The sequence below is a fragment of the Ambystoma mexicanum genome, chromosome 8 (genome assembly GCF_040938575.1).
Source record: "Ambystoma mexicanum isolate Mex_15411 chromosome 8, UKY_AmexF1_1, whole genome shotgun sequence".
Taxonomy (NCBI): domain Eukaryota; kingdom Metazoa; phylum Chordata; class Amphibia; order Caudata; family Ambystomatidae; genus Ambystoma; species Ambystoma mexicanum.
The window spans coordinates 60,521,285-60,542,968 of NC_090929.1; the positions used below are offsets into that span (position 1 = coordinate 60,521,285).

At 49.9% G+C, this 21,684-nt stretch overlaps 1 protein-coding gene across 1 annotated transcript in view; it reads left to right on the forward strand.

Moving 5' to 3' along the window:
• AIF1L (allograft inflammatory factor 1 like) overlaps nt 1-21,684 on the forward strand; it is a 143,455-nt gene that overhangs the window by 60,239 nt on the left and 61,532 nt on the right. Inside the window, exon 3 of the mRNA XM_069609278.1 lies at nt 9,376-9,442. Within this exon, the coding sequence (XP_069465379.1) occupies nt 9,376-9,442 (67 nt within the window). The remainder of the gene's footprint in view (nt 1-9,375; nt 9,443-21,684) is intronic.

Here is a 21,684-nt window from a genome sequence, read left to right on the forward strand (position 1 = left end):
TATTACTGCAGTGAATACCAATCACAATTGAGTGTGAACGCTCTATATTCTTGCAGTGAGTTTGCCTCGTGAGCTCTCTATTTTACTGTAGTGAGTGCCTGGCACAGGTGAGCATAAACTCTCTATATTACTGTAGTGAGCGTGCCTCTCACAGGTGAGCGTGAAATCTCTATAGTACTGTAGTGAGTAGCTGCCCAAGTGAGTGTGAGCCCTCTATAGTACTTTAGTGAGTGTGACTCTCACAGGGAGTAAGTGTGAACTCTCTATAGTACTGTAGTGAGTACCTGTCCAAGTGAGTGTGAGCTCTCTATATTACTGTAGTGAGTGTGACTTTCACAGGTGAGCGTAAAATCTCTATATTACTGCAGTGAATACCAGTCATGATTGAGTGTGAACTCTATATTCTTGCAGTGAGTGTGCCTTGTGAGCTCTGTATTTTACTGTATATTTTACTGTAGTGAGTGCCTGGCACAGGTGAGCGCGAGCTCTCTATATTACTGTAATGAGTGTGCCTCTCACAGGGGAGCGCGAGCTCTCTACATTACTGTACTGTGTGCACCTGCCCCTCCATATTAGTGCTTGGTGCCTCTTTCCTCATGTACCTCCCCACCTTCCATTCTAACCTCTCCTGTGAAGAATGTTTTAGCAAAAATCAACAAAAAAAAGGGTTACTTTAGGAACCGCCTCTCACAGTTAAAAAATAGAACAAAAAAAGTAATCGTATAGAATGCATCTACTTTGCATGTTCAATAAAGTAGAAAAACTCAATGAGATTCTATCAGCCGAATTTCAAAGAGCTGTGCAGTACTGATTACTTTCGCCCACCCCCAACGCTAACATCACTATGCGCTCAGAATGAGCTCCACCTACTTCAATGACGTGAGTCACCAGCGTAGCCAAACATCACAGTGATCACCAATGTCATACAGTTAGGTTATGCAGAAAAAGAATTTAAACACAAACATCCACAACAAATGCAAAACTTTGGTCTTTTTTAAAGAAATTACAGAAACATTTTACTTTAAACAAAACAGCAATAGTGGGGACGGTAAAAAATACTTTTCATTTTGACACAACAGCATTCATAAACGTTTGCGAACACAGTTCATAGCGACCAAAAGTCGGAACGTTCAAATTTTCACTGAAACTCACAACTGTAATCCTCTACTGCCAAATCGAATCATCGATCCATCACAATGCAAATTCTCCCCCAAAAACTTTTTTCCATAAGCGACAAATAATCTGTTTTTGTCTTTGCAATTGAAATAAATGCAATACTTTCACATCCAGACTTTTCTAGAACCGATATGTGACCATGTTGCTTCTTGTTACTGCAACGGCAAAAGGAAAAACTCTTGTCTGGCGATCATCCCACACAATATTTATGAACATCCATTGCTGGTTATTATTGTCCAAACACTGTTGAAAAAGCCGTCTGCCGGTAGACTGAACCCATGACACACACAGAGAGTCATGTGGGCACCTTTGTTATTGGTTTGGGCTTGTATCATGGAGGGTATTGGGGCGAGGTAGGTCACACCATCTCAGCAGCACGTGAGGGCAGGTTACCTACCTTCCTCAACTAGTTTGACAGATAGTAAGGCCAGTTTGTTGCCCCAGGGCAAGGGTGAACAGATTTTGAAAATAAAAAAATGGGACTTGCCGCTAACATAAAAGTAGGACTAGTGCCCCCAGCCCATTCAAAGCCTGCACCCCTCCCTTACTTCCCCCTAAAATTAATATAAATACAATTTCCAGAACTTCTCCTATATATAAACTGCAGATTCGGCTGTGCCAGTAAGCAATTTAAATACAGAGGGCCCGATTCATGGAAATATTTGTGTGGAAAATAGGGTACTTGTGCGCCAAATTACGCACAAATCCGCATTCGTCGATTCATGGAATCGAATCCGCTGTACTTTTCATGGACTTGCGTGGAGATTGCACAAGCTCGGCACATCTCTGCGAGCTGTCATGGGCCTTGCGCGAGACTCCACGCAGAGCGTGGGCGTGGCTTGCGGAGAGGGCTGGGAAGGGGGCGGAACAACAAAAATGGGGAAGAACTTGCAAAAAAGTGGGTGTTCCCAGGGGCTGCCCGCAGGCAGTCCCTTGCACGCCCACAATTGCGCAGCACGAGACATATTCATGGATTTGATTGTGCAACCTCATAGTCGGGAAATAGCCATGCAAGTTCTTCATACTATCCGCCACCCGAAAACAGGAGTAAATACACTTGTGCGGAGGATTCGCAGCACAGAGGTGGGGTTGCATGTCGGATTTCAGGGTGCGTGTACTCAACTGGGGATTCGATATAGCTTAGGGGTGCACGTATGCAGTTTAGCGGGGTGCAGGAACAGTTTACGGGGGTTCACACACAGATATCCTGAGTAATTACTGAGGTCCGTTTTTTATACGCATGTTGTCGGGGTGCAGTATACAGTTACGGGGGACACCATGCAGGGTCCCTGAAAATGCAGGTCACCTTGCGGGGGACCCCACGCACTGTTTGAAGGGTGTGTTTATTCGCGTCCAGAGGAGTGTGCAAAGGTAGCAGTTCTGGCTGTTTTTGCTTTGCGTGTGGTCGTGTGTGTGGCGCTCCGGCCACGAGTTGCGATTACGATTACTTTGTGCTGTAAATTCCATGAATATGCAGAGCGAGCATTTTTCTTTCTGCGCGCAGGCTTGCACAGTGTCCTTCTTGGTGTGTGTCACTTGTTGGATTTCTGCGCACATTTCCATGTATCGGGGACATAGGGATTTGGTGTGATTGTTATTAGAGGCTTTGCGATTTGCGTTTCTTAACCAGACTCGTGCCACCATCAGTAAATGGAAGTGCCTGTAAACAGAAAGGTTGGCGTTCAAGCCTCCCCTGGGGTGGCAGAGCTATGGCACAGGTGAACTAGGAACCTGTTTATCTGTTTAATATGTTTCAATGTCACCTTGTATTGTTGAATCTCAGCAGTGATGAACCTCCCTTTCCTAAAACTGGGACAGGGTTTTTAGATAAAAAAAACTCTCAGGCCAGGGGGCCTAATTCCAGGAGTGTCCTGGCACAACCGGGATGTCTGGTGACCCTACCTGGGGCACACATGTCAAGGTGTAGCATGCCTCTCCATGGTAACCACCAGTGGTGGAAATGTAAAGAAATTGGTGGGGTTTCCCACAAGGGCCAGGGTAGGGGCGGAGTTTAGGGGTCAGAGGTGGTGCCCGAGGAGGCAAGGTTAAGGGGGCCGAGCTGGCAGTTAACCTCCGATTAAAGGAAATGTCCAAAATAATAGCTTAAAGAAGCGTTATTTCTTTCATGCTGCTTCTTTTCCAAACTATATATCAATTCCACTTTAAACCACTTCCACAGCACTGGTGATGAGTTACTTCACAATGAGGATAATAGTTTTGACCAGTGTTGCCGAGTAAATATTCTTTAAAATGCACAATGTGCATCCCATTTTATAAAAAAAATAAAAAACCTTCCCCTTGGGTACTATTCAAACACAATGATTTCTGTTCGACATAAGCAACGTTTTCTTTTTCTTGAACCACACCCAGCACAGCTCCTGTAGCTCCCCTGTGAAAGCAGTTCGGTGGCTGCATCGTGTTTGGTGTTCATAGGGTATTTATTCATGGAATGTTTGTCGATGCCTGTATATTTATTTATTTATGCAATGTTTGTCGGATCTGTTTATTTATTTATGCAATGTTTGTATGATACAGGTATCCGACAAACATTGCATAAATAAATAAATAATCCGAATCCATGTATCCGACAAACATTGCATAAATAAATAAACCGGGTCGTGGCTGAGGACTGGGTCATTGCTGAGGACTGTAACTTGCTCTTGTGGCCTCTTGCGTGGGGTCACCAGAGGAAGTTAAAGTTAGCTCGCAAGCGTTCAAAAAAAAAACCTCCCCTGCGCAGAGCAGTGGTTTGGGGCGGCTGACTTTGGCCATATCCCAAGATCTCGGATCCGGCGAGAGCCAGCCCAATGACCAGCGCTGGTAACCACTGAATCCACATCATTGTGGTGGCCCGCCAACTGTCACCGGGGCGGGCCACACCAGATGTCGGGCTCACCCAATCGGGGTCCCAATGCTGCGCTCGTGCAGCGCACTGTACACAGGGGTCACCCTGCCCAGCCCAGATCACCGGACCACACCGCAGCTGTTGGGGGCACCCAACGCGTGTCCGCCGCAGCACTGGGGGCACCCAGTGAGGACAGCACCCACAGGCCGTGATCACACGGCAGTCAACCACCCATGGAAGAAAACACAGACACGAGTTGCCGCTTCCTGGGGCTCTGCTGCACTGCCTTGTGCGTGCCAGCAGAACCCCTTTTATTAGAGAAGCATCATGACGATGTCATGACGCTCTCTCACATCCAAACACTAGACCAACACACAACCTTCCTCCTTTATTATAACAAAAGAAAAATCACCCCCCACTGCAAACTAGCGACCCTATCCTGGGTCTAACTTGGTGCATTCTAGTCTGTGCACCCATTGTAATCCTACATCAGCACTGCAAACATAGAGTGCATTCCAGTCCGAGCACCACCTAATAACTAATCAAAACCTTGAACTTTTAACCAGTGCAACCAAACAGGTGTGTTCCAGTTCGCACATCTTGGGGGGCCGACAGCGGGCCGTTCCCACTCAGAAGATTCCGGGATCGAACCGTCCATTTGCGCTGCTGCTGGACAAAAAGAATATATTTTCTTCATCTTCCTCCTCCCCCACATCGTAGTGCATTCTCCTTTGGTCTTCCGCCACTTGGACCGCCGCCACTCTGGGGGTCTTTCTTCCCTTTGACTTACTCCCCCCCGATGTCCCCGCCAGGCTGGCAAGTGTCGGGGCGAGGCATACCGATGCGAGTGATCCACTTTCCCACACCTCCCACAGATGTGTCCTTTAGCAGGGCAGTCCTGGGGGTGTGGAAGATCCCAGCCGCACTGATGACATATTGTGGCACCGGGGTCTCTCCTCAGGCAATCTCCCCTCCTCATCGGCTTTCCTCCTTGCCACTTGCCGACAGCAGACACCTCCTCCAGCTTGAGGTATTGTCGGGATGAGTCCATGACTGAGGCCCGCACCTCTGCCAGCTCCTGGGCATGGCCAATGTCTAGTATTCTTTCAAGGGTTAGCACTGGGTCCTTCAGGACTTTCTTGTGCAACTTTGATGAACTACAGCCGTAGATGACCTGCGCCCTGATCTCGTCCTCCTCAAAATTTCCTAGCGCATAGGACAGTGCAATGCAGTGCAGCTTCCCATGAAATGCATCAAAGCTCTCCCCTTCCTCTTGCTTTGCGCACCTCATCCTGAATCGTTCGTAGTCCCCATTAACCATGGGCATGAAATATTCGTTCAGGGCTGCGATGGCCGCATCATAGGAATGATCCACAGGCTTTAGTGTTTTGAAGAGCCTCTGGACAGCCAGTCCGGCGGAGTACTGGAGGGTTGGGTGTTTGGCGTTGTCCTTCATCTCTACGGCCTCAAAGTACAGCTCCAGGTTCTCTACCCAGGCTGTCCATCGGGGTCCCAGACTGGCAGGCGCACCCACCATATAAAAATGAGGTATTGGTGTGAGCTGTCCTCGACATGCCCCTTCGTCGTCCGACATGACGGACGCTGGGCGGGAGGCCGGATGTGACCACTGTTGGTGGGTCTTCGGGAGTGTTTACCGTCTGTGGGCAACTTGACCCCTGTGTACGTCTTTTGAAGGCGCACGAGCACTCCTTGAGGAGCCGCTACCTTTGGGGTATTGTGATTGGTTAGTGCGGGTGGTACAATCACTGTTCCTTGGATCTTCTGTGCCGAGGTCCCAGCAGGCGCACAAGCACTCCTTGGGGAGCCGCTACCCATGGAGAGTCTGGGGCGAGATTGGGCCAACCTGGAAGGGTTAATGTCACCTTGTGCCCTCCCCGAGCACTGGGCCCCCCGGCCCTGTATCACTGTCCAGGGGAGGACCTTCCTCCTACTTCTTGCCCCGCTGATGCAGAAATGGGACCATAAAGGAAAAAGAGAAACAACACAATGTCTTCTTCCCTACTTCTGATAGTCCGTTGTGCTTTGGCTTCTTTAGAATCCCCCCAGCGAGAGCCCGCTGCCTAGTGTCATCACAAGGAACTCACCGCCGTGGCTCGGATCCATCTGGGCCACGCCCCTTTCTTTGGTATCTTGTGGGCTGAGGTTCTCAGAAGGCCTCGGTCCCCAGAGGCCATGCCCCTTTTTGGGCCGCACCACGAGCCGGGTCAAAGTCTTTGCCCATCTGTTCTTTTAACACACCCTTGTGGGACCTGGTTTTGGTGGAGACCGGGCCGGATGGCAGGGCTATTCACCACCGCGGCCCGGGTGTGGGGGTCGCTGTCCTCTCGCCGCTCACCCTGCACGCGGCCAGACGGAGGGTTGGCTCCACCCCCTTCCTTTGTTCGGGCCAGAGCGCTTACCCCTTCCCACGCGGCCGATGCTGGTTCCTCCGTGCCACCGCGCCCACTCACAGGCGCCAGGCGACCCATGTCTTCCCACCACATGAGGTCCCTGTGCCGCGTGTGGCACGGAATGAACCTTGTCCTTTCCTTGCAGCCGATGCTGCGATGCACGCTGCAGGCTTCCAGCAACCCCCCCACACAACGGTGAGCGGGCCCAGACCCACCTCGTCGCCAATGTGGTGGCCCGCCCTCGGTCACCGGGGCCGGCCACACCAGATGTTGGGCTAAACCCACGGGGGTCCCAACGCTGCGCTCACGCAGCGCACTGTACGCAGGGGTCACCCTGCCCAGCCCGGATCACCGGACCACACCGCAGCTGTTGGGGGCACCCAACGCATGTCTGCCGCAGCACTGAGGGCACCCAGTGACGGCTGCACCCACAGGCCGTGATCACATGACAGTCAACCACCCATGGAAGAAAACACAGACACGAGTTGCCTCTTCCTGGGGCTCGGCTACACTCACTCGTGCGTGCTAGCAGAGCCCCTTTTATTAGAGAGGCGTCATGACGATGTCATGACGCTCTCTCACATCCAAACACTAGACCAACACACAACAATCATGGACTCTATTGGAGGCTGCGGAGCCTCTGTTCAGGCACCTGTGAGGCTCTGTTTGGGGCTGCGTGCGGATCTGTTTGGGGCTGTGTGAGTCTCTGCTTGGGGCTGCGTGAGGCTCTGTTTGGGGCTGCGCGAGGCTCTGTTTGGGGCTGCGCGAGGCTCTGTTTGGGGCTGCGCGAGGCTCTGTTTGGGGCTGCGCAAGGCTCTGTTTGGGGCTGCGCGAGGCTCTGTTTGGGGCTGCACGAGGCTCTGGTTGGGGCTGCGCCAGGCTAGGTTTGGGGCTGCACGAGGCTCTGTTTGGGGCTGCGCGAGGCTCTGTTTGGGGCTGCGCGAGGCTCTGTTTGGGGCTGCGCGAGGCTCTGTTTGGGGCTGCGCGAGGCTCTGTTTGGGGCTGCACGAGGCTCTGGTTTGGGGCTGCGTGAGGCTAGGTTTGGGGCTGCACGAGGCTCTGGGTGGGGGCTGTGTGAGGCTCTGTTTGGGGCTGTGTGAGGCTCTGTTTGGGGCTGCGCGAGTCTCTGGGGCTGTGCGAGTCTCTGGGGCTGCGCAAGTCTCTGGTTGGGGCTGCGCGAGGCTCTGGGTGGGGCTGCGCGAGGCTCTGTTTGGAGCTGCGAGGCTCTGTTTGGGGCTGCGCGAGGCTCTGTTTGGGGCTGCACGAGGCTCTGGTTGGGGCTGCGTGAGGCTAGGTTTGGGGCTGCACGAGGCTCTGGGTGGGGCTGCGCGAGGCTCTGTTTGGAGCTGCAAGGCTCTGTTTGGAGCTGCGAGGCTCTGTTTGGGGCTGCGTGAGTCTGTTTGGGGCTGCGTGAGGCTCTGTTGGGGCTGCGTGAGTCTCTGTTTGGGGCTGTGTGAGTCTCTGGAGCTGCGGGAGGCTCTGTTTGGGGCAGCGTGAGTCTCTGGGGCTGCGGGAGGCTCTTTTTGGGGCTGCGTGAGTCTCTGTTTGGGGAGCGTGAGTCTCTGGGGCTGCGGGTGGCGCTGGGGCTGCGTAAGGGTCTATTTGGGGCTGTGTGAGTCTCTAGGGCTGTGGGGGGCTCTTTTTGGGGCTGCGTGAGTCTCTGTTTGGGGCAGTGTGAGTCTCTGGGGCTGTGGGTGGCTCTGGGGCTGCATGAGGGTCTGTTTGGGGCCGTGTGAGTCTCTGGGGCTGCGGGAGGCTCTTTTTGGGCTGCGTGAGTCTCTGTTTGGGACTGCGTGAGTCTCTGGGGTTGCGTGAGGGTCTGTTTTGGGCTGTGCAAGGCAGCTGTGTGAGGCTTAGTTTGGGGTTGCGTGAGGCTCTGTTTGGGGCTGCGGGAGGCTCTGTTGGGGGTGCGTGAGCAGTGCTTTAAGTGGGCCGGGGCCTGCCGGGGCTGGGCCCCGGCAGTCTCCAAAAAGTGGGGCTGAGCCGGGGCCCTGCCGGGGCCCCCAGTCCCACCGCACGCAACATTGGCGGGATGCATTATCCCATCGCGGCCGCAGCCGCGACGGGAGATGCGCCTGCCATGAAGTCAGGCTAGCTGACAGAAGTGGCAGCCAACCACAGCGATGCTGTGCCTGGCTGCCACTTCTGTCAGTCATAGTAACTGCCTCTGGTGACCCCTCGCGCGAGGGGTCATCAGAGGCAGTTACTGTTCCTTTGTTTCCCCAGGTCGCCGAGGCGTCTTTAACCCTCGGCGAACCTGGGGATTCCTCGACATATTTCGAGGTTTATAAAAGATGGCTTTGAAAGTACACATTTCAAGCCATCTTTTATAAAGCTTTGCGGACGGACAATTTTGTCCGTAGTCAAAGCTTTATAAATGATGGCTTGAATTGTGTACTTTAGAAGCCATCTTTTATAAGCCGAAAACATGGCCTGAAAACTAGGCAAACCGTAAGGTACGCACACAAATATATATACATGTTATATATCTGTGTGCTTACCTTACTATGGTTTGTGTACTTTGCAGGCCATCTTTTCTAAACATAGAAATATGTAACATATGTTACATATTTCTATGTTTAGAAAAGATGGCCTGCAAAGTACACACACCATAGTAAGGTACGCACACAGATATATAACATGTATATATATTTGTGTGCAGACCTTACGATTTGCGTGCTTTTTAGGCCACGCCCCTCCCAGAAGCCACGCCCCCAAACGAGGGCCCCCTCTCGATTTCTTACCCCACTTAAAGCCCTGTGCGTGAGTCTCTGTTTGGGGCTGCGTGTGCCTCTGGGGCTGCGTGAGGGTCTGTTTGGGGCTGCATGAGGTTCTTCTAGGTGCTGCCTTTCACAAGTTACTGCTGTGTTGTGGGCAAGAGGTGTCATTCTCTGGAATAGTTTGTCAGTGGTTAATCCCTGTTCTCTCTTTTTTCACACCTAGGAGTTCCTCAGTGATGATAAATACAGCGACGATGAAGACTTGGCGGAGAAGCTGGCCTCCTTCCGGAGTAAGTTCCCTTCCCCGCCTCTGCCCCGGAAATGAAGGAGCGTGTGGGGTTACTGCCTCGTGCCACACTCTGGAGGACAGCCAGAAGTGTGATCCCTCCAATCGCAATTCCGACCGCAAGTACGCACCCACATCACCAACTTGGCACCACTCTCACCCCTCCCCCTGCCTCATCCTCCCTGGCCTCTTTGCTGCCTCCCATACTCTTCCCGTGCCTCTCTCTATCTAGCCTTGGCTTCGAGGTGATCGCCCCTCATTGGCCTCCTTGGCAGACTGCTGTCCTCCATGTACCCCCGGCCCATGTACCCCCCATCCCAGTATGCCGCCCCCCCAGGTCCCTACACACCCCCTCTCTGCCAGCGTCCCAGCTCAGTTGGCTTCTCATCCTATCTCTTGCCAACCCTGCACACCTCTGTTCTCGGCCCTTCCCCTCCCCCATGCACCGCTTGATCCTTAGCGTCTCTTAGACTGAAGACCTCGTCACCCCAAACCCCCTCCCCTCTTTCATTTCCCCCTGACCTCCTCACCCTGATAAACTGGGGTGCTCTCTGACAGCGACTTTAACAGAGTGCCAGGTCCTTTGCTGGCATGGCAAGCTAGACACATATTGTCCAAGTGAATACTACATGTAAGGCTACATTCTTCCCTATGGGGGTCATTTGGGGTCCCACGTTTTCTGAAAGCCGCCCTGCTGCATGCACCCCCTTTCTGTGGGGGCACGGCGCTCTCAGCAGGATAGGCATGGAAGGCGCTTGCCACACCCCTGCACCGTAGCAAATATAAGGCTACAGCCCCCACTTATAAAAGGGCTGTTATTGAGGCTAAGAAAATGTTTTTTAACAAAAGAATTCAAAGTGTGCAACCAGACACTAAAGAACTGTTTTGCACTTTGAAAGAACAAGAAAGTACCAATCACTCAACAGCAGAGAGATCTATTAAAGACAACGCCACATGGTGTAATGTAAAGCAACAAGCTATGCACAACAAACTGCATACTATTAAGGAAAACATTACAGAAAAAAGCAATACATTCAAATGTAATGAACATAAGTCCTTAGAGTGGACCTTCCAAAGATCCCTGCTTATCCAGTTTTTAATTTCTCGCCTATTACAGAAGAAGAATTGGAAGTTATTATTAAACAACTTAAGTCCACTGAATGCAAGAATGACATCCTTACCACTATGATGATTAAAACATGCTCTCCTACTCTAATCACATCAATTTGCAAATGTATTAATGTGTCTATAACTTCTGGTACTGTACCTCAAGACCTTAAGAAAGCTTGGGTGATGCCCATCTTAAAGAAGCCAGGCCTTTCAGGTGATCTGCCGAATAATGATAGGCCTATCACTAATACTGCTTTTCTACTTAAGATCCTTGATCGTGTGGCCTACATACATATCTCAGAACATCTAAAAATGTACCCCATACGAAATGATCATCAGTCTGGGTTCCAAGTTGGCTTTGGAACGGAGACTGCCCTTTTGGAGCTCAAATCTAGCTACTGTCCCATATGGACTGAAATGAGGCTTCTCTACTTATGTTGCTCGATCTCTCAGCGGCATTCGACCTGGAGGACCATGACATCATGTCCACCAGGTTGCACAAAGTCGCACATTTTTCTCCCCTTGCAGCTAAGTGGGTCTCTTCATTCCTTAATAATCGTGACAGTAAGGTGTTCTGTGGCTGAGTCCGAACCCAATACGTTTTCCTGTGGGGTGCCGCAGGGAGCTTGCACCTCCCCCTGTTTCTACAACATTTTTACGGCCCCCTTATTCGCTATGTTAGACCATGAGAATGTAATATTTACCAACTACGCGGATGACACTCAATGTGCCATCCCGTCATCTCGCTCACATAGCTTGGATGAATTGCCCATTAAAAAAGTTTTCACCATCATCGAAACCTGGATGGTCCATAAGAAATTGGCCCTAAACAAATCTAAAACTGAGCTCCTGGTGAGAGGACCCTCCCACAATTGGGAGGGTCCTCTCACATACTGAATAAACCTGGCTCATGCTATGATAGCTTTCAACTGGGAGAAGAATCTATCCTCCCACTTAAAAGAGTCAAAACACTTGGCGTCACTTTTGATCAGTTATTGTCTATGAAGCAACATGTTAGCAGCCTGGTCTCTTCATGTGCCTATTACATAAAATTACTAGCTCACTTAAGACCTTTCATATCACACGGAAATGCTGAGACTAGAATTGATAGGGTCTAGAATTGACTATTGCTCAAGTCTTCTAATAGGCCTGGACAAAATTGAGCGTACTAAACTTCAAGTGTGCCAATATGGCGCGATCAGAGTCGTGATGAAACTCCAGCGTAGAGATCATGTTATGTCTGCTAGACGTGCTCTCCTTTGGCTTCTCGTGGAGTCTAGAGTTCTGTTCAGGACTCTGACTATAATTCAAAAATGTAGACTGGGCAATATGCCCGATGACCTACAACAGCTTCTCCCTATGAGAGCAAATAAAAGAGCCTTAAGATCGAATAATCAACATCTGTTATTTGTTCCAAAATGCTGAACCGTAAAGGTCGCCAACTCAGCTTCCTTCGCCATCGGCCTAATGTCTGCAATATTCTCCCTTTGGAGATGAGAACTATTGAGTCACATGAGATTTTTAAGAAAAGGTTGAAGACTCACCTTTTTAAATAGTCTGATTTTAAACCTCCTACTGATATTTTTACTCTTTTTACCTGACCCCCTGATCATGTCTTCTTAGCTGTTTTTCGTGATGTTTTGTCCTGTAGCGCCCTCACGCCCTTGGGTCCATGGCCGTGCTATATAAATGTTATAAAGTAAAGTAAAGGCCACGGGCCTCATCTTTCAATCTACCACAACACAGGCCCCTACTCTTGCCCTCAGCAGGCTAGGCCACAGGCCTCAGGGACCACAACACCGGCCCCTACTCTTGCCCTCAGCAGGCCAGGCCACAGGCCTCAGCTATCAATCTACCACAACACAGTCCCCTACCCTTTCCCTCAGCAGGCTAGGCCACAGGCCTCAGCTATCAATCTAACACAACACAGGCCCCTACTCTTTCCCTCAGCATACTGCACCACTGGCCTCAGTGACCACAAAACTGACCCCTACTCTTGCCCTCAGCAGACCAGGCCACAGGCCTCAGCTATCAATCTACCACACCACTGGTCCCTACCCTTGCCAGAGGCGTAGACAGGGAAGGGCCTGAGCAGGCAAGGCCCACCCAAAATCTGTAAATGCTCACTCAGTAGCGCTGGATGGTTCATTTGCAGATGCTAATGTCACTGCAGTGGGCCCAACTATGTTAGCTTCAGGCTCCACTTGTTAGGCAATCCTTGCTGTGCCTCTGACCCTTGCGCCTCAGCCCTCAGCGGACTGGACCACGTACCTCAGTTATCGACCTTCTGTGGTGGGGGCCTACTATGGACATCCGGCAGGCCCCATGGTGCTATGGGGCACCAGCACCAACTGGAGTGGGGACAGGACGGGCTATGCCCACAACCATGCAGACCTCTGCCACCGTACTGTCACGAGGGTCCCACGGCATCATGGCCTGCAGCGTGCTTCCACGATGTGGGCCTGCAGGCCTACATGAATGAGACACGGACTCAGTTATTCCTTTTTGGGAGTCTGCAGACGTTCTGGTGCACGTGCCTGCAGGGGCTCCTTTTATTCGCTTGGGCCATGACAGAGTCATGGCACATGTTAAAAGGGCAATACACAGGGTAGGGACCCATTCCCTTGAAGGGGGAACACACTTGGGAGGGTCAAACAACACACTCCTCCTTTTTCATAACAAACAAACAAATGTTACTAAAACTTTAACGATCCACTCCCCCTCGTTACAGAACGACATTACTTGGGCTCCTCCAGAATCATAGGATCAACAACAAATAGGATATGCCACGGCTACACACATGGGGCTCACATGGTCATATAGATACTACACATGTTAGAACGTTGGCAGTACGACCACATGTTTCAAACCCTTTATTAACCTGGGGCGTGGCACTGCAACCACAGAATGACGCCACTGTTATCTGCTGGCCCCATATAGAGCACACCTGCAAACTGCCGGATCACAGGTGCACCTAACTGTTCTTTGCCGAAACCACTTTACGCCTGTAGCTAATATGCAGGCTCACAGCATCAAAACACGCGTTTACTGACTCCTCTGTCAGCACTTGCAGGACTGTGGGAAACCAGTTCACTTTCCACCACGTCCGTCAGGACATTCATTTGCACTGTCCAGGTCTGTTGATGTTGCAGTTCAAAGGCCGGTAAAGCCACACCTGGGGGCACTTGGTCCCTTGATGTTGGGGTAGGCAGCGAGATGCAGGTAGCGGGGTGTCCAAGCTGCGCTAGGGCCAGGCTCAGATGTCCCTTGATGTTGGGCAATCAGCGAGATGCGGGTACCTGGGCGTCTGGGCTGCACCACATGATGTTGACAGGGCCTGGGGTGACAGCATATCACTCACCCCTCCTTTCTTGCAGTCAGGAGTGTCACCATGTTACTCGGGAAGAGGGGGGCACACAAGCACCCGCGAGGAACTGCAACCCTCTATTGCCCATAGCTCTTCTTCTGGGTGGTGAGCTTGAGGTCTGCGTTGGCCAAACACAGATGACAGGGTGTGACAGGGTGTCTGGGCCTCTTCTTTCACTGTTTCTGATGGGGCCACAGCAGTCCTGGCCAGTCCCTCTCTTCCCTTCCTCCAGGCTGGATGATAGGTCAGGTAATGTCCCAGCTCGAGGTTGGCAGGAATCGTACTCAGGGTCACATCAGCCTGGTTCATGGATGGCAGCCACGCCAGGGCGCACACCGGAGGCAGGGCGATGAGGCCATTTGCACAGTTCTCGTGCCCAGGCAGGAGTGTGGGCAGGACACTGCCATTAGCAGAGGGCGCTCACCAGTGGTAGGGTGACACTGGGGGCAGGGTGTCGCTGGTGGAAGGGCCACTTCTTTATTCCGCTCCCCCCACCCCCCGGGCAGGCGTAGTTGGCATTGTACAGCAGGGTGTCACTGGGGCCACTTGATGTGCGGGCAGGGGTGACACAAGTGGCTGGGTATTGGGGCCACATGCTGGTCACTCCTCTCCCCCAGGCAGGAGAATGGGCAGGAAGCTGCCCATGGCAAAGGGTGCACACCTTTCCTCCCTCTTCCCGAAGGCAGGGGCTGTTGGTGTCACCCTGCTAGCGTTGGAGGGCGCACCAACACTTCCACTGAGCTGCCGACCCATGTGCCATTGCATCGAGGCATGTGCCAGTCCAGTACCCCCTTTCCCCTTCTCAACTACTGTTGGCTCTGCCTTGAAAGGATTCAGGATGCCAGAAGGACTGGGAACACGCCCCTCATCAAACGCTAAACCACTATGCTGGTTCCAGACGTGCAGGGGCTGCATTGGGGGGGGGAGGGTGGCTTCCATTGGTCATCGGACGAGGAATGAGCAGGCTGGGCAGAGCACACGACCTCCCGTTTGCTATGTTGTAACGCTTTACCTGCCATAAGCTATGGCTTCTGAGACGGTCCTATTATTTCCGTCTGCCGCCGTTAGTGGAGGGGCCGCCAGTTGGGGAGTTCAGACTATTAAACCAGTCATCATTATGGCCTTTCATCGTCAGCCTTGCAGCCCGGGCTCACTTTGGTGGAAGTGCACGCTCTGCGCGACATATTGCCTCCATATACCTTGCACGCGCGGCCCGGGATTGCCAGAGAGCCTTTTTTTATGTTCATGATTACTGAGCATTTACAGAACTCCTTTATCCTATGTTAAAGATTCCCCGCCAGCTGCCCCGGGATCTTCAGAGGGCCATTTACCCTTTTATTGGCACTACGCCTACGTGGAGGGCTTCCTGGTGCACTGCCAACACGACAGCGGCTCTGTTTCAGCTTTAGCCAGAGGCAGCTGAAGTGGGCTGAGCCGCTGCCTTCATTATGCCGATTCATAAACCTCTAAAACTGGGTAGAAACAGCAGTCCACTTTCAGTACTGTCATTACCTTAGCAGACGCTTGTGCAGCCGGGTGAAGGTGTCTCGGGCAGGATACCCCCGTGGGACACCACTAAGTTCTTTTGCTCTCAATTGTCCTTACATCGAAGGCAGGCATACTGCTGAGACTTCGATGGCAAAGCAGACGGGAGCACCCACCACCACGCACATCTTGTTATGCCTTTGCTACAGCACTGAGTACTCATTAGTCACTGCTGCTTGGCCCAGAATGTAGGGGCAGCACCAGCATGGTAGGTGCCAACACGCAAGGTCTCTAGCGTAGGGCCTGCTCCAGCGCGGTGACCATGGGCGACCACGCCCTCTATTTATTTTTTCACCTTGCTCAGAAATGTCACTGTCCGCAGGACCCGGGTCTGCTCAAGCGCTCAGCAGGGCCTCTCCCCACTTCCCCGCCGCACCTCTAATGTTTGGCGATGATGCCCCTCCCCGCCTTGTCGGCCAATTTCCTCCTTGCGGCGGATACCGATTCCTTCACTTCGCTCCATGGGGAGCACCTTCCTTCGTGCCGCCCGCCTGGCCCGTGATGGTCCAACGGCTCTGACAGGACGACAACGTACAGGCTTGCACTGCGGCTTGTGTGGGCGAGCCACTCACCCACCGGACCCTCGAGGTGAGACCTTGCAGCATAAGGGAAATGTTGTGTTCTTCCCGTCTCAGGGTAAATGCTGTGTTCTTCCCGTCTTGGATGTCGCCTCTCCATTACTTTACTACGGAGTACCAACAGTGGAGCTGGGCACTTTCTCCCTCCATGGGAACACACAAAGACACCATGTTCTTTCATCAAAACGATGAATATACCAAGAGGTTACTTTTTCACCCTTGAAATCTGGGAAATCCGAGTCCCAAAGGAACCTTAAAGCACTATCACTGGCTGATTGCAAAATTTAGAGAATTATTCAATGCCCAACCCCCTTTCTGAAATGTTACCACTCTATTCTTTCCCCTCCGTGAGACACACACTCCGTGAGAGTATACTTGATCTGTAATCTCAATAGGTTGAATAAGAGTTCCTTCCAGAATTTCATGATCACTCGGAAACCTGCTGCTAATAGAGAAATGCGTGCACAGATCAAACAGGTTTTTAGAGAGGAATAAGTAATCTATTGTCGAAAAACAATAGATTTATTGGGCATTGCCGACTACTTGGAAAAAGTAAGAACAAATCCACCAGGACTGGGAGCCTTGGTGATACAATACTTATTGTACGCTGATGACATTGTATTATGCGACCAAACGGCCATAGGACTTCAAGGAGCCTTAGTGGAACTAGAAGAGTTCATGGAACGCTTGGACTTGGCGCTAAATACAGTGAAATCAAAGGTACTGGTGTTAAAAGGTGGTGGGAAAAAAAAGCAAAATGACTTCATGGTCTTTACAATCTGGTAGCCTAGAGGTGGTCTCTTATTTTGTGTATTTAGGCTCACCGATTTATGATAATTTGGATGGGCCTGAGCTTATGGCAGACCTTAAGGCTAATTTTCTTGGTGCTCTCGTTAAACTATGTCTATTTGATGCTAAATTCAGGAGATTTTCAGTTCTCCCGGTTCTAAAATTGTATAAACAGCAAATGATCCCGAAATTGATGCATGGAGCTCAAACCAGAAGTAGACGAATGGACTGGCCTAAATTAGAGGGTTTAATCTGGCGAGAACTCCTTCATCTACCCCAGTCAGTTCCGTTAGTGGGGATCCTTTATGAATTAGGACAACTGCCAATTCAAACTATGATTGACTGGGGGAAGTTACAGCTGTTTTCAAGTTTGTTTATGAGGGATTGAATCGAGTATGGAGCAAAGTCGGTTGCAGGGTATTGGAAGATTGGGCCTATGGTTGTACAAAAATATTGGATGAAACAAGTATATCTTTAGATGTATTGAGATCCACACCAAAATTGGCTAAGACAAAATTGTTGTGGTGCAAATTAAGAGAATCCCTGGTCCAGCACAAATGTTTTGGGGATCATTTCGACCAGACAATTAAAAATGTCAATATGCCTGCTCCATACTTGAAAAAGCACCTGTCACAGCACTTTAGGTCCCAAATGCTGAGATTTAGGCAGAATTTAGTGTTAACACAAGATACCCTGGGCCGGTGAAACAATATTCCCCGGGACCAGAGACTTTGTCGTCACTGTTACACACACAGAGACGCTGAAGCATTTGTGTGTCCAGTGTTTGACCTTGTGGTCTTTGCGTAATGAAATGTTATCTCTGAACTTTATGCCTACAGAAGAAGACCTTTGGGGAAGGATTTTAAATTGCAACGAGTTGAGCTTCTCCATTCATATTTTAGAGTTCTTAAAAGCTTGTGCAGTGGATTTTAGACTGATTTTAGTATGATAGATTAAGCGGTATTCTGCAATGTTCTTAATTATTATTACTTTTTTCATTTTATTATTTTTCTTTTCCTCTTCTTAAATGATGATCTTAATGATGATGAAATAATGTATGATGTTAATGTTGTGTGTTAAAAGTATATTTTTGTACTGTAAAACACAATAAATAAATAAATTACTTAATTAAATAAATAAATGAATTGTTGAAAAACAATCACTTCTCTTCCACGTAGGAGCTGTGGAAACATGACCAGCAATATTTCCATTAGCCATGAAAAAACCCATTCAGTCAAGAATGTATACCACATTATACCATTCTGTGTGGGATCCTTGCACAATACCTTGGCCACAACCCTTGATTGAAGACATTGACAATTCAAGTCTCCCATTAAGATAATTCCATGGGCAATACAATGCATAGAAACACTCAAGAGCAGATACAACAAGCAATGCTGAAAGTCAAATAGCATGGAAGACGAGGGGTTCCAAAAGACATTGACCATTATCCAAGATCTCCGCACACCCTTAGACCCTAGATCCACTTTCACCACGAGAATATTCCTTGTGGAGTTGCGAAGGATCTCTGATGAGCCAAAGATTGAATTTCTGCAGGCTACCAAAAGCCCGCCTGACGGTCTCCCTGACCCCTCTCCAATTGCCAGCTGATGATTAGCTGAAAAACCATCTGCTTGAAACCCTATTTTAACCAGGTTTCCTGAAATAAAATAAGGTCAAGTTGACTAAAAATGTTTTAATATCTCCTTTGTTTATTTCTAAAAGAAGTGGAGCCCCTTGTGTTGCACTCTAGCAACTTAAATGTCTGCCTGGGTAGAGAGGCTTTTCAGGTAGCACCAATTTTGGAAAAACTTGAGCTATAATCTCAGGCAGCAGGGCCCACACTTTTGTATCTAATTCCAATTTCTGTGCGTCACTACTCTTTGTAGGTTTATCACTCTTCATCCCAGCCTTGCTTGGATAAGCCTCCTTATTATCCACCGGCACATTCATATGACTGTTGCTCTTGATGTTCGATCTATTCAGCAACTCCAAGGAGACATCATAGCCCAAGACCAAGAATTCCTCTCTTGCAGCCAAGATGGCGTTCATCCCCAACCTTGATTTGAGACCCATTTCCACAACGTCTGTCCATCGGGGCAAAGGAAATCGAATGTAGTCAATATCGACCAAGGTGAAATAATATGAGTACACTCTTAAATATAGAGAGAATTGTACTCCAATTCAAAGGCAATCTTCTCACATTAGACTCTGTCAGTGGGTGCATATATAATTTGGGCGTAGATGTTGGTTGGGGACCCCTCGGTTGCCTTTCTGAGTTGGCACTGTGTTTATCAACCTGATTCAAATAGCAATTACACTGGATTGCACCTTGAGGTGAAGATGGTCTTTGGCACTCCAGATTTTCATCCAATGTTGTCTTATCTTGATCAGATGCAGTTCCCTTAATGGGGCAGTCGGCCTGCTGTTCAGCTCCAGGGATTATGGGACCTCTTGCATTCTCTATAAGAGAGTTTGGGCCAGCCGAAGCAGTTGGATTCTGTGTTTTTGGGACCGTAGCCAGGGATCCAGATTTTATAGATGTTTCCTAAGGGAAATTCAGTCCAGATCTCCCTCTAAGAAAATTCGGGGCAATTTTCCTTGGGTCACTTTGTGTCTCAGTCTGGACACCAATAGTTATCCGAGGTTAGTTTCTTGGCTCCCAATTGCTTCTTTGCTTTTCTGCGCCCTTTATCGGAATTCAGGGTGACTCCACCTCCCTCGGTCTCAGGTCAGTTTCTAATTGGTCCTTTTTCACCCAGTTGGATTGATTTAATCTTTCGTATAAACTGAGTTGCCTTAGACTTCCTAGTCTTTGTACCTTTCTGGTGTTTTGCTTTTCTTTTTTCCTGAGTCTGTGAAGTTGGCAGGTCCCCCTTCAGTTCTATCTGTTGTCTCTTCCGCCTCTTTTTGGTTTTCCCTTTTAACTTAGGGACTAGATAGTCCCTTTCCTTCCCTAAAACTTGACCTTTAAATGGTAGGGAATTTTGGATTGGATTTCTTTGAGGATCATCTTCTGCAATCTGGGCCAAACACACAAATTCCTCCATTGTAGAGACTGACAATGGAGTGTCGTCCAAGAAATTTACAGAGGGTTTCTGCTGGACTTTCTCAGGTCCCAAGGAACACATTGGATGAGGTGCACAGTTACCTCCCAGATCTGCGCCCCACAATGTGTCAGATTTTAATTTGACGTTTACTCCCTCCCATTGGCCCTTCAAAGATGCCAAGTCGTCGGAATGCTGTTTAGATTCTAATCGAATCGGTCCTGGGGCATCCCCCATGGTGGTCTTTACTGCAGATTTTAGACCCACCAACGTTGTTTCATTCTCATCCATATCTTTTGTTAATTCCAAGAGGATGCCTGAATGTTGCTGCACTTCTCCTCTCGGTGTTTCAAAGACCTTGACCAATGAGGTCAATACAAAATTCAAAGCCGAAAGCGCAGGAATTGAGTCCACAGGTGAGTCACTCCCCTGGTCCTCCTTGCACTGGTTTCTTTGATGATTCGCCCTCTCACTTGTAGGCCGCTTATTACCTGGGATGGTATTAAGTTCAAATCAAGATTCCAGCGACACGTGGGAAGGAAAACTGCCTTCTCTGTCCTCCAAACTCGGCGTGGAATATGGCTGAAGCACAGTGTTCATACTGATCCCTTCCTCCAAATGCAAGGGTCTACCCCCCTGATCATAGTCTTTTTTAAGGTTGTAGCTGTTAACGTATTCTCGACATGTATTGCCAGAGCCTCTGTCAGAGAAGGATGGTTCGGTGTTTAAACAGCTATGGATGTCATTCCATTCGTCCTCAACTGCTTCATCCCAGAAACTGCAGTGTCTTGATTCTCAACAACAAAGTATCTTTCCAGTAGATTTAATCTACAGCTATCAATGCGCTGAGATTTGAATATAGACTTGGTGAAATTGGGCGGTTTTACTCCTGTCCATGCAGTCAGTTCCAATTCCGGAGCGGTCGTCGCCTAGCGCCGCTCCTTAGGTTATATGGCCGGGTCATCCTGATGAGAAAGGTCAGCGTTCGTAAGGCACACTTGGAAATACAATCAAGAAACCCACAGTCACTGCTCAAAATAATACAGTCATGCTTAGCGCAAGTAAAATCTTTATATCCAACACCTCAAAGGCTAGGGTAGCGCACATTCACTGTTATTACTGTGGTCACTGAGAGTAATGGTATCCCCACCGCAACGCTCAGGCTGTAAATAGCAGTGTGCACCGCGGAATAAGAGAAAACTACACGACCAGTGAAGGTCGAGCCCCTTCCGTTACTCCTTGATTGCCCTGGCGAACCACGGCAAACCACACTCTGCCCCCACACTCCGCGCTATCGCGCCCGTAGGAGTTCAAATAATGACTGCGGGCACAGCAAGCACTGAAGGTCCGTCTCCAGGGGGGAAGCCAACAAGGAAAGACTAGCAGTCCAGGTACACGGCAAACCACACTCTGCCGCCACACTCTGTGCACTACTGCCAGAGAAGCAGTCCGCTGTGTGCACTAGTCTCATCAAAGCTGCCGTCTCTGTGCACTATTGCCAGAGAATCCGCTTATTCTATGCACTATTGCCAGAGAAGCTGTCTACTCTGTGCACTATTACCAGACTCCTAGCCTGCTCTGCCCACTATATTCAGAGAAGCAGCCTGCTCTGTGCACTATTGTCAGAGAAGCAGACTGCGCTCCGCACTATTACAAGAGTACACCTCTGCTCCGTGCATTATGGTCAGAGAAGCAGCCTGCTTTGTGCCTAGAGTACAAGCCTGCTCCGTGCACTATGGTCAGAGAAGCAGCCAGCTCTGCTCACTATTACCAGAGTACAAGCCTGCTCCGTGCACTATGGTCAGAGAAA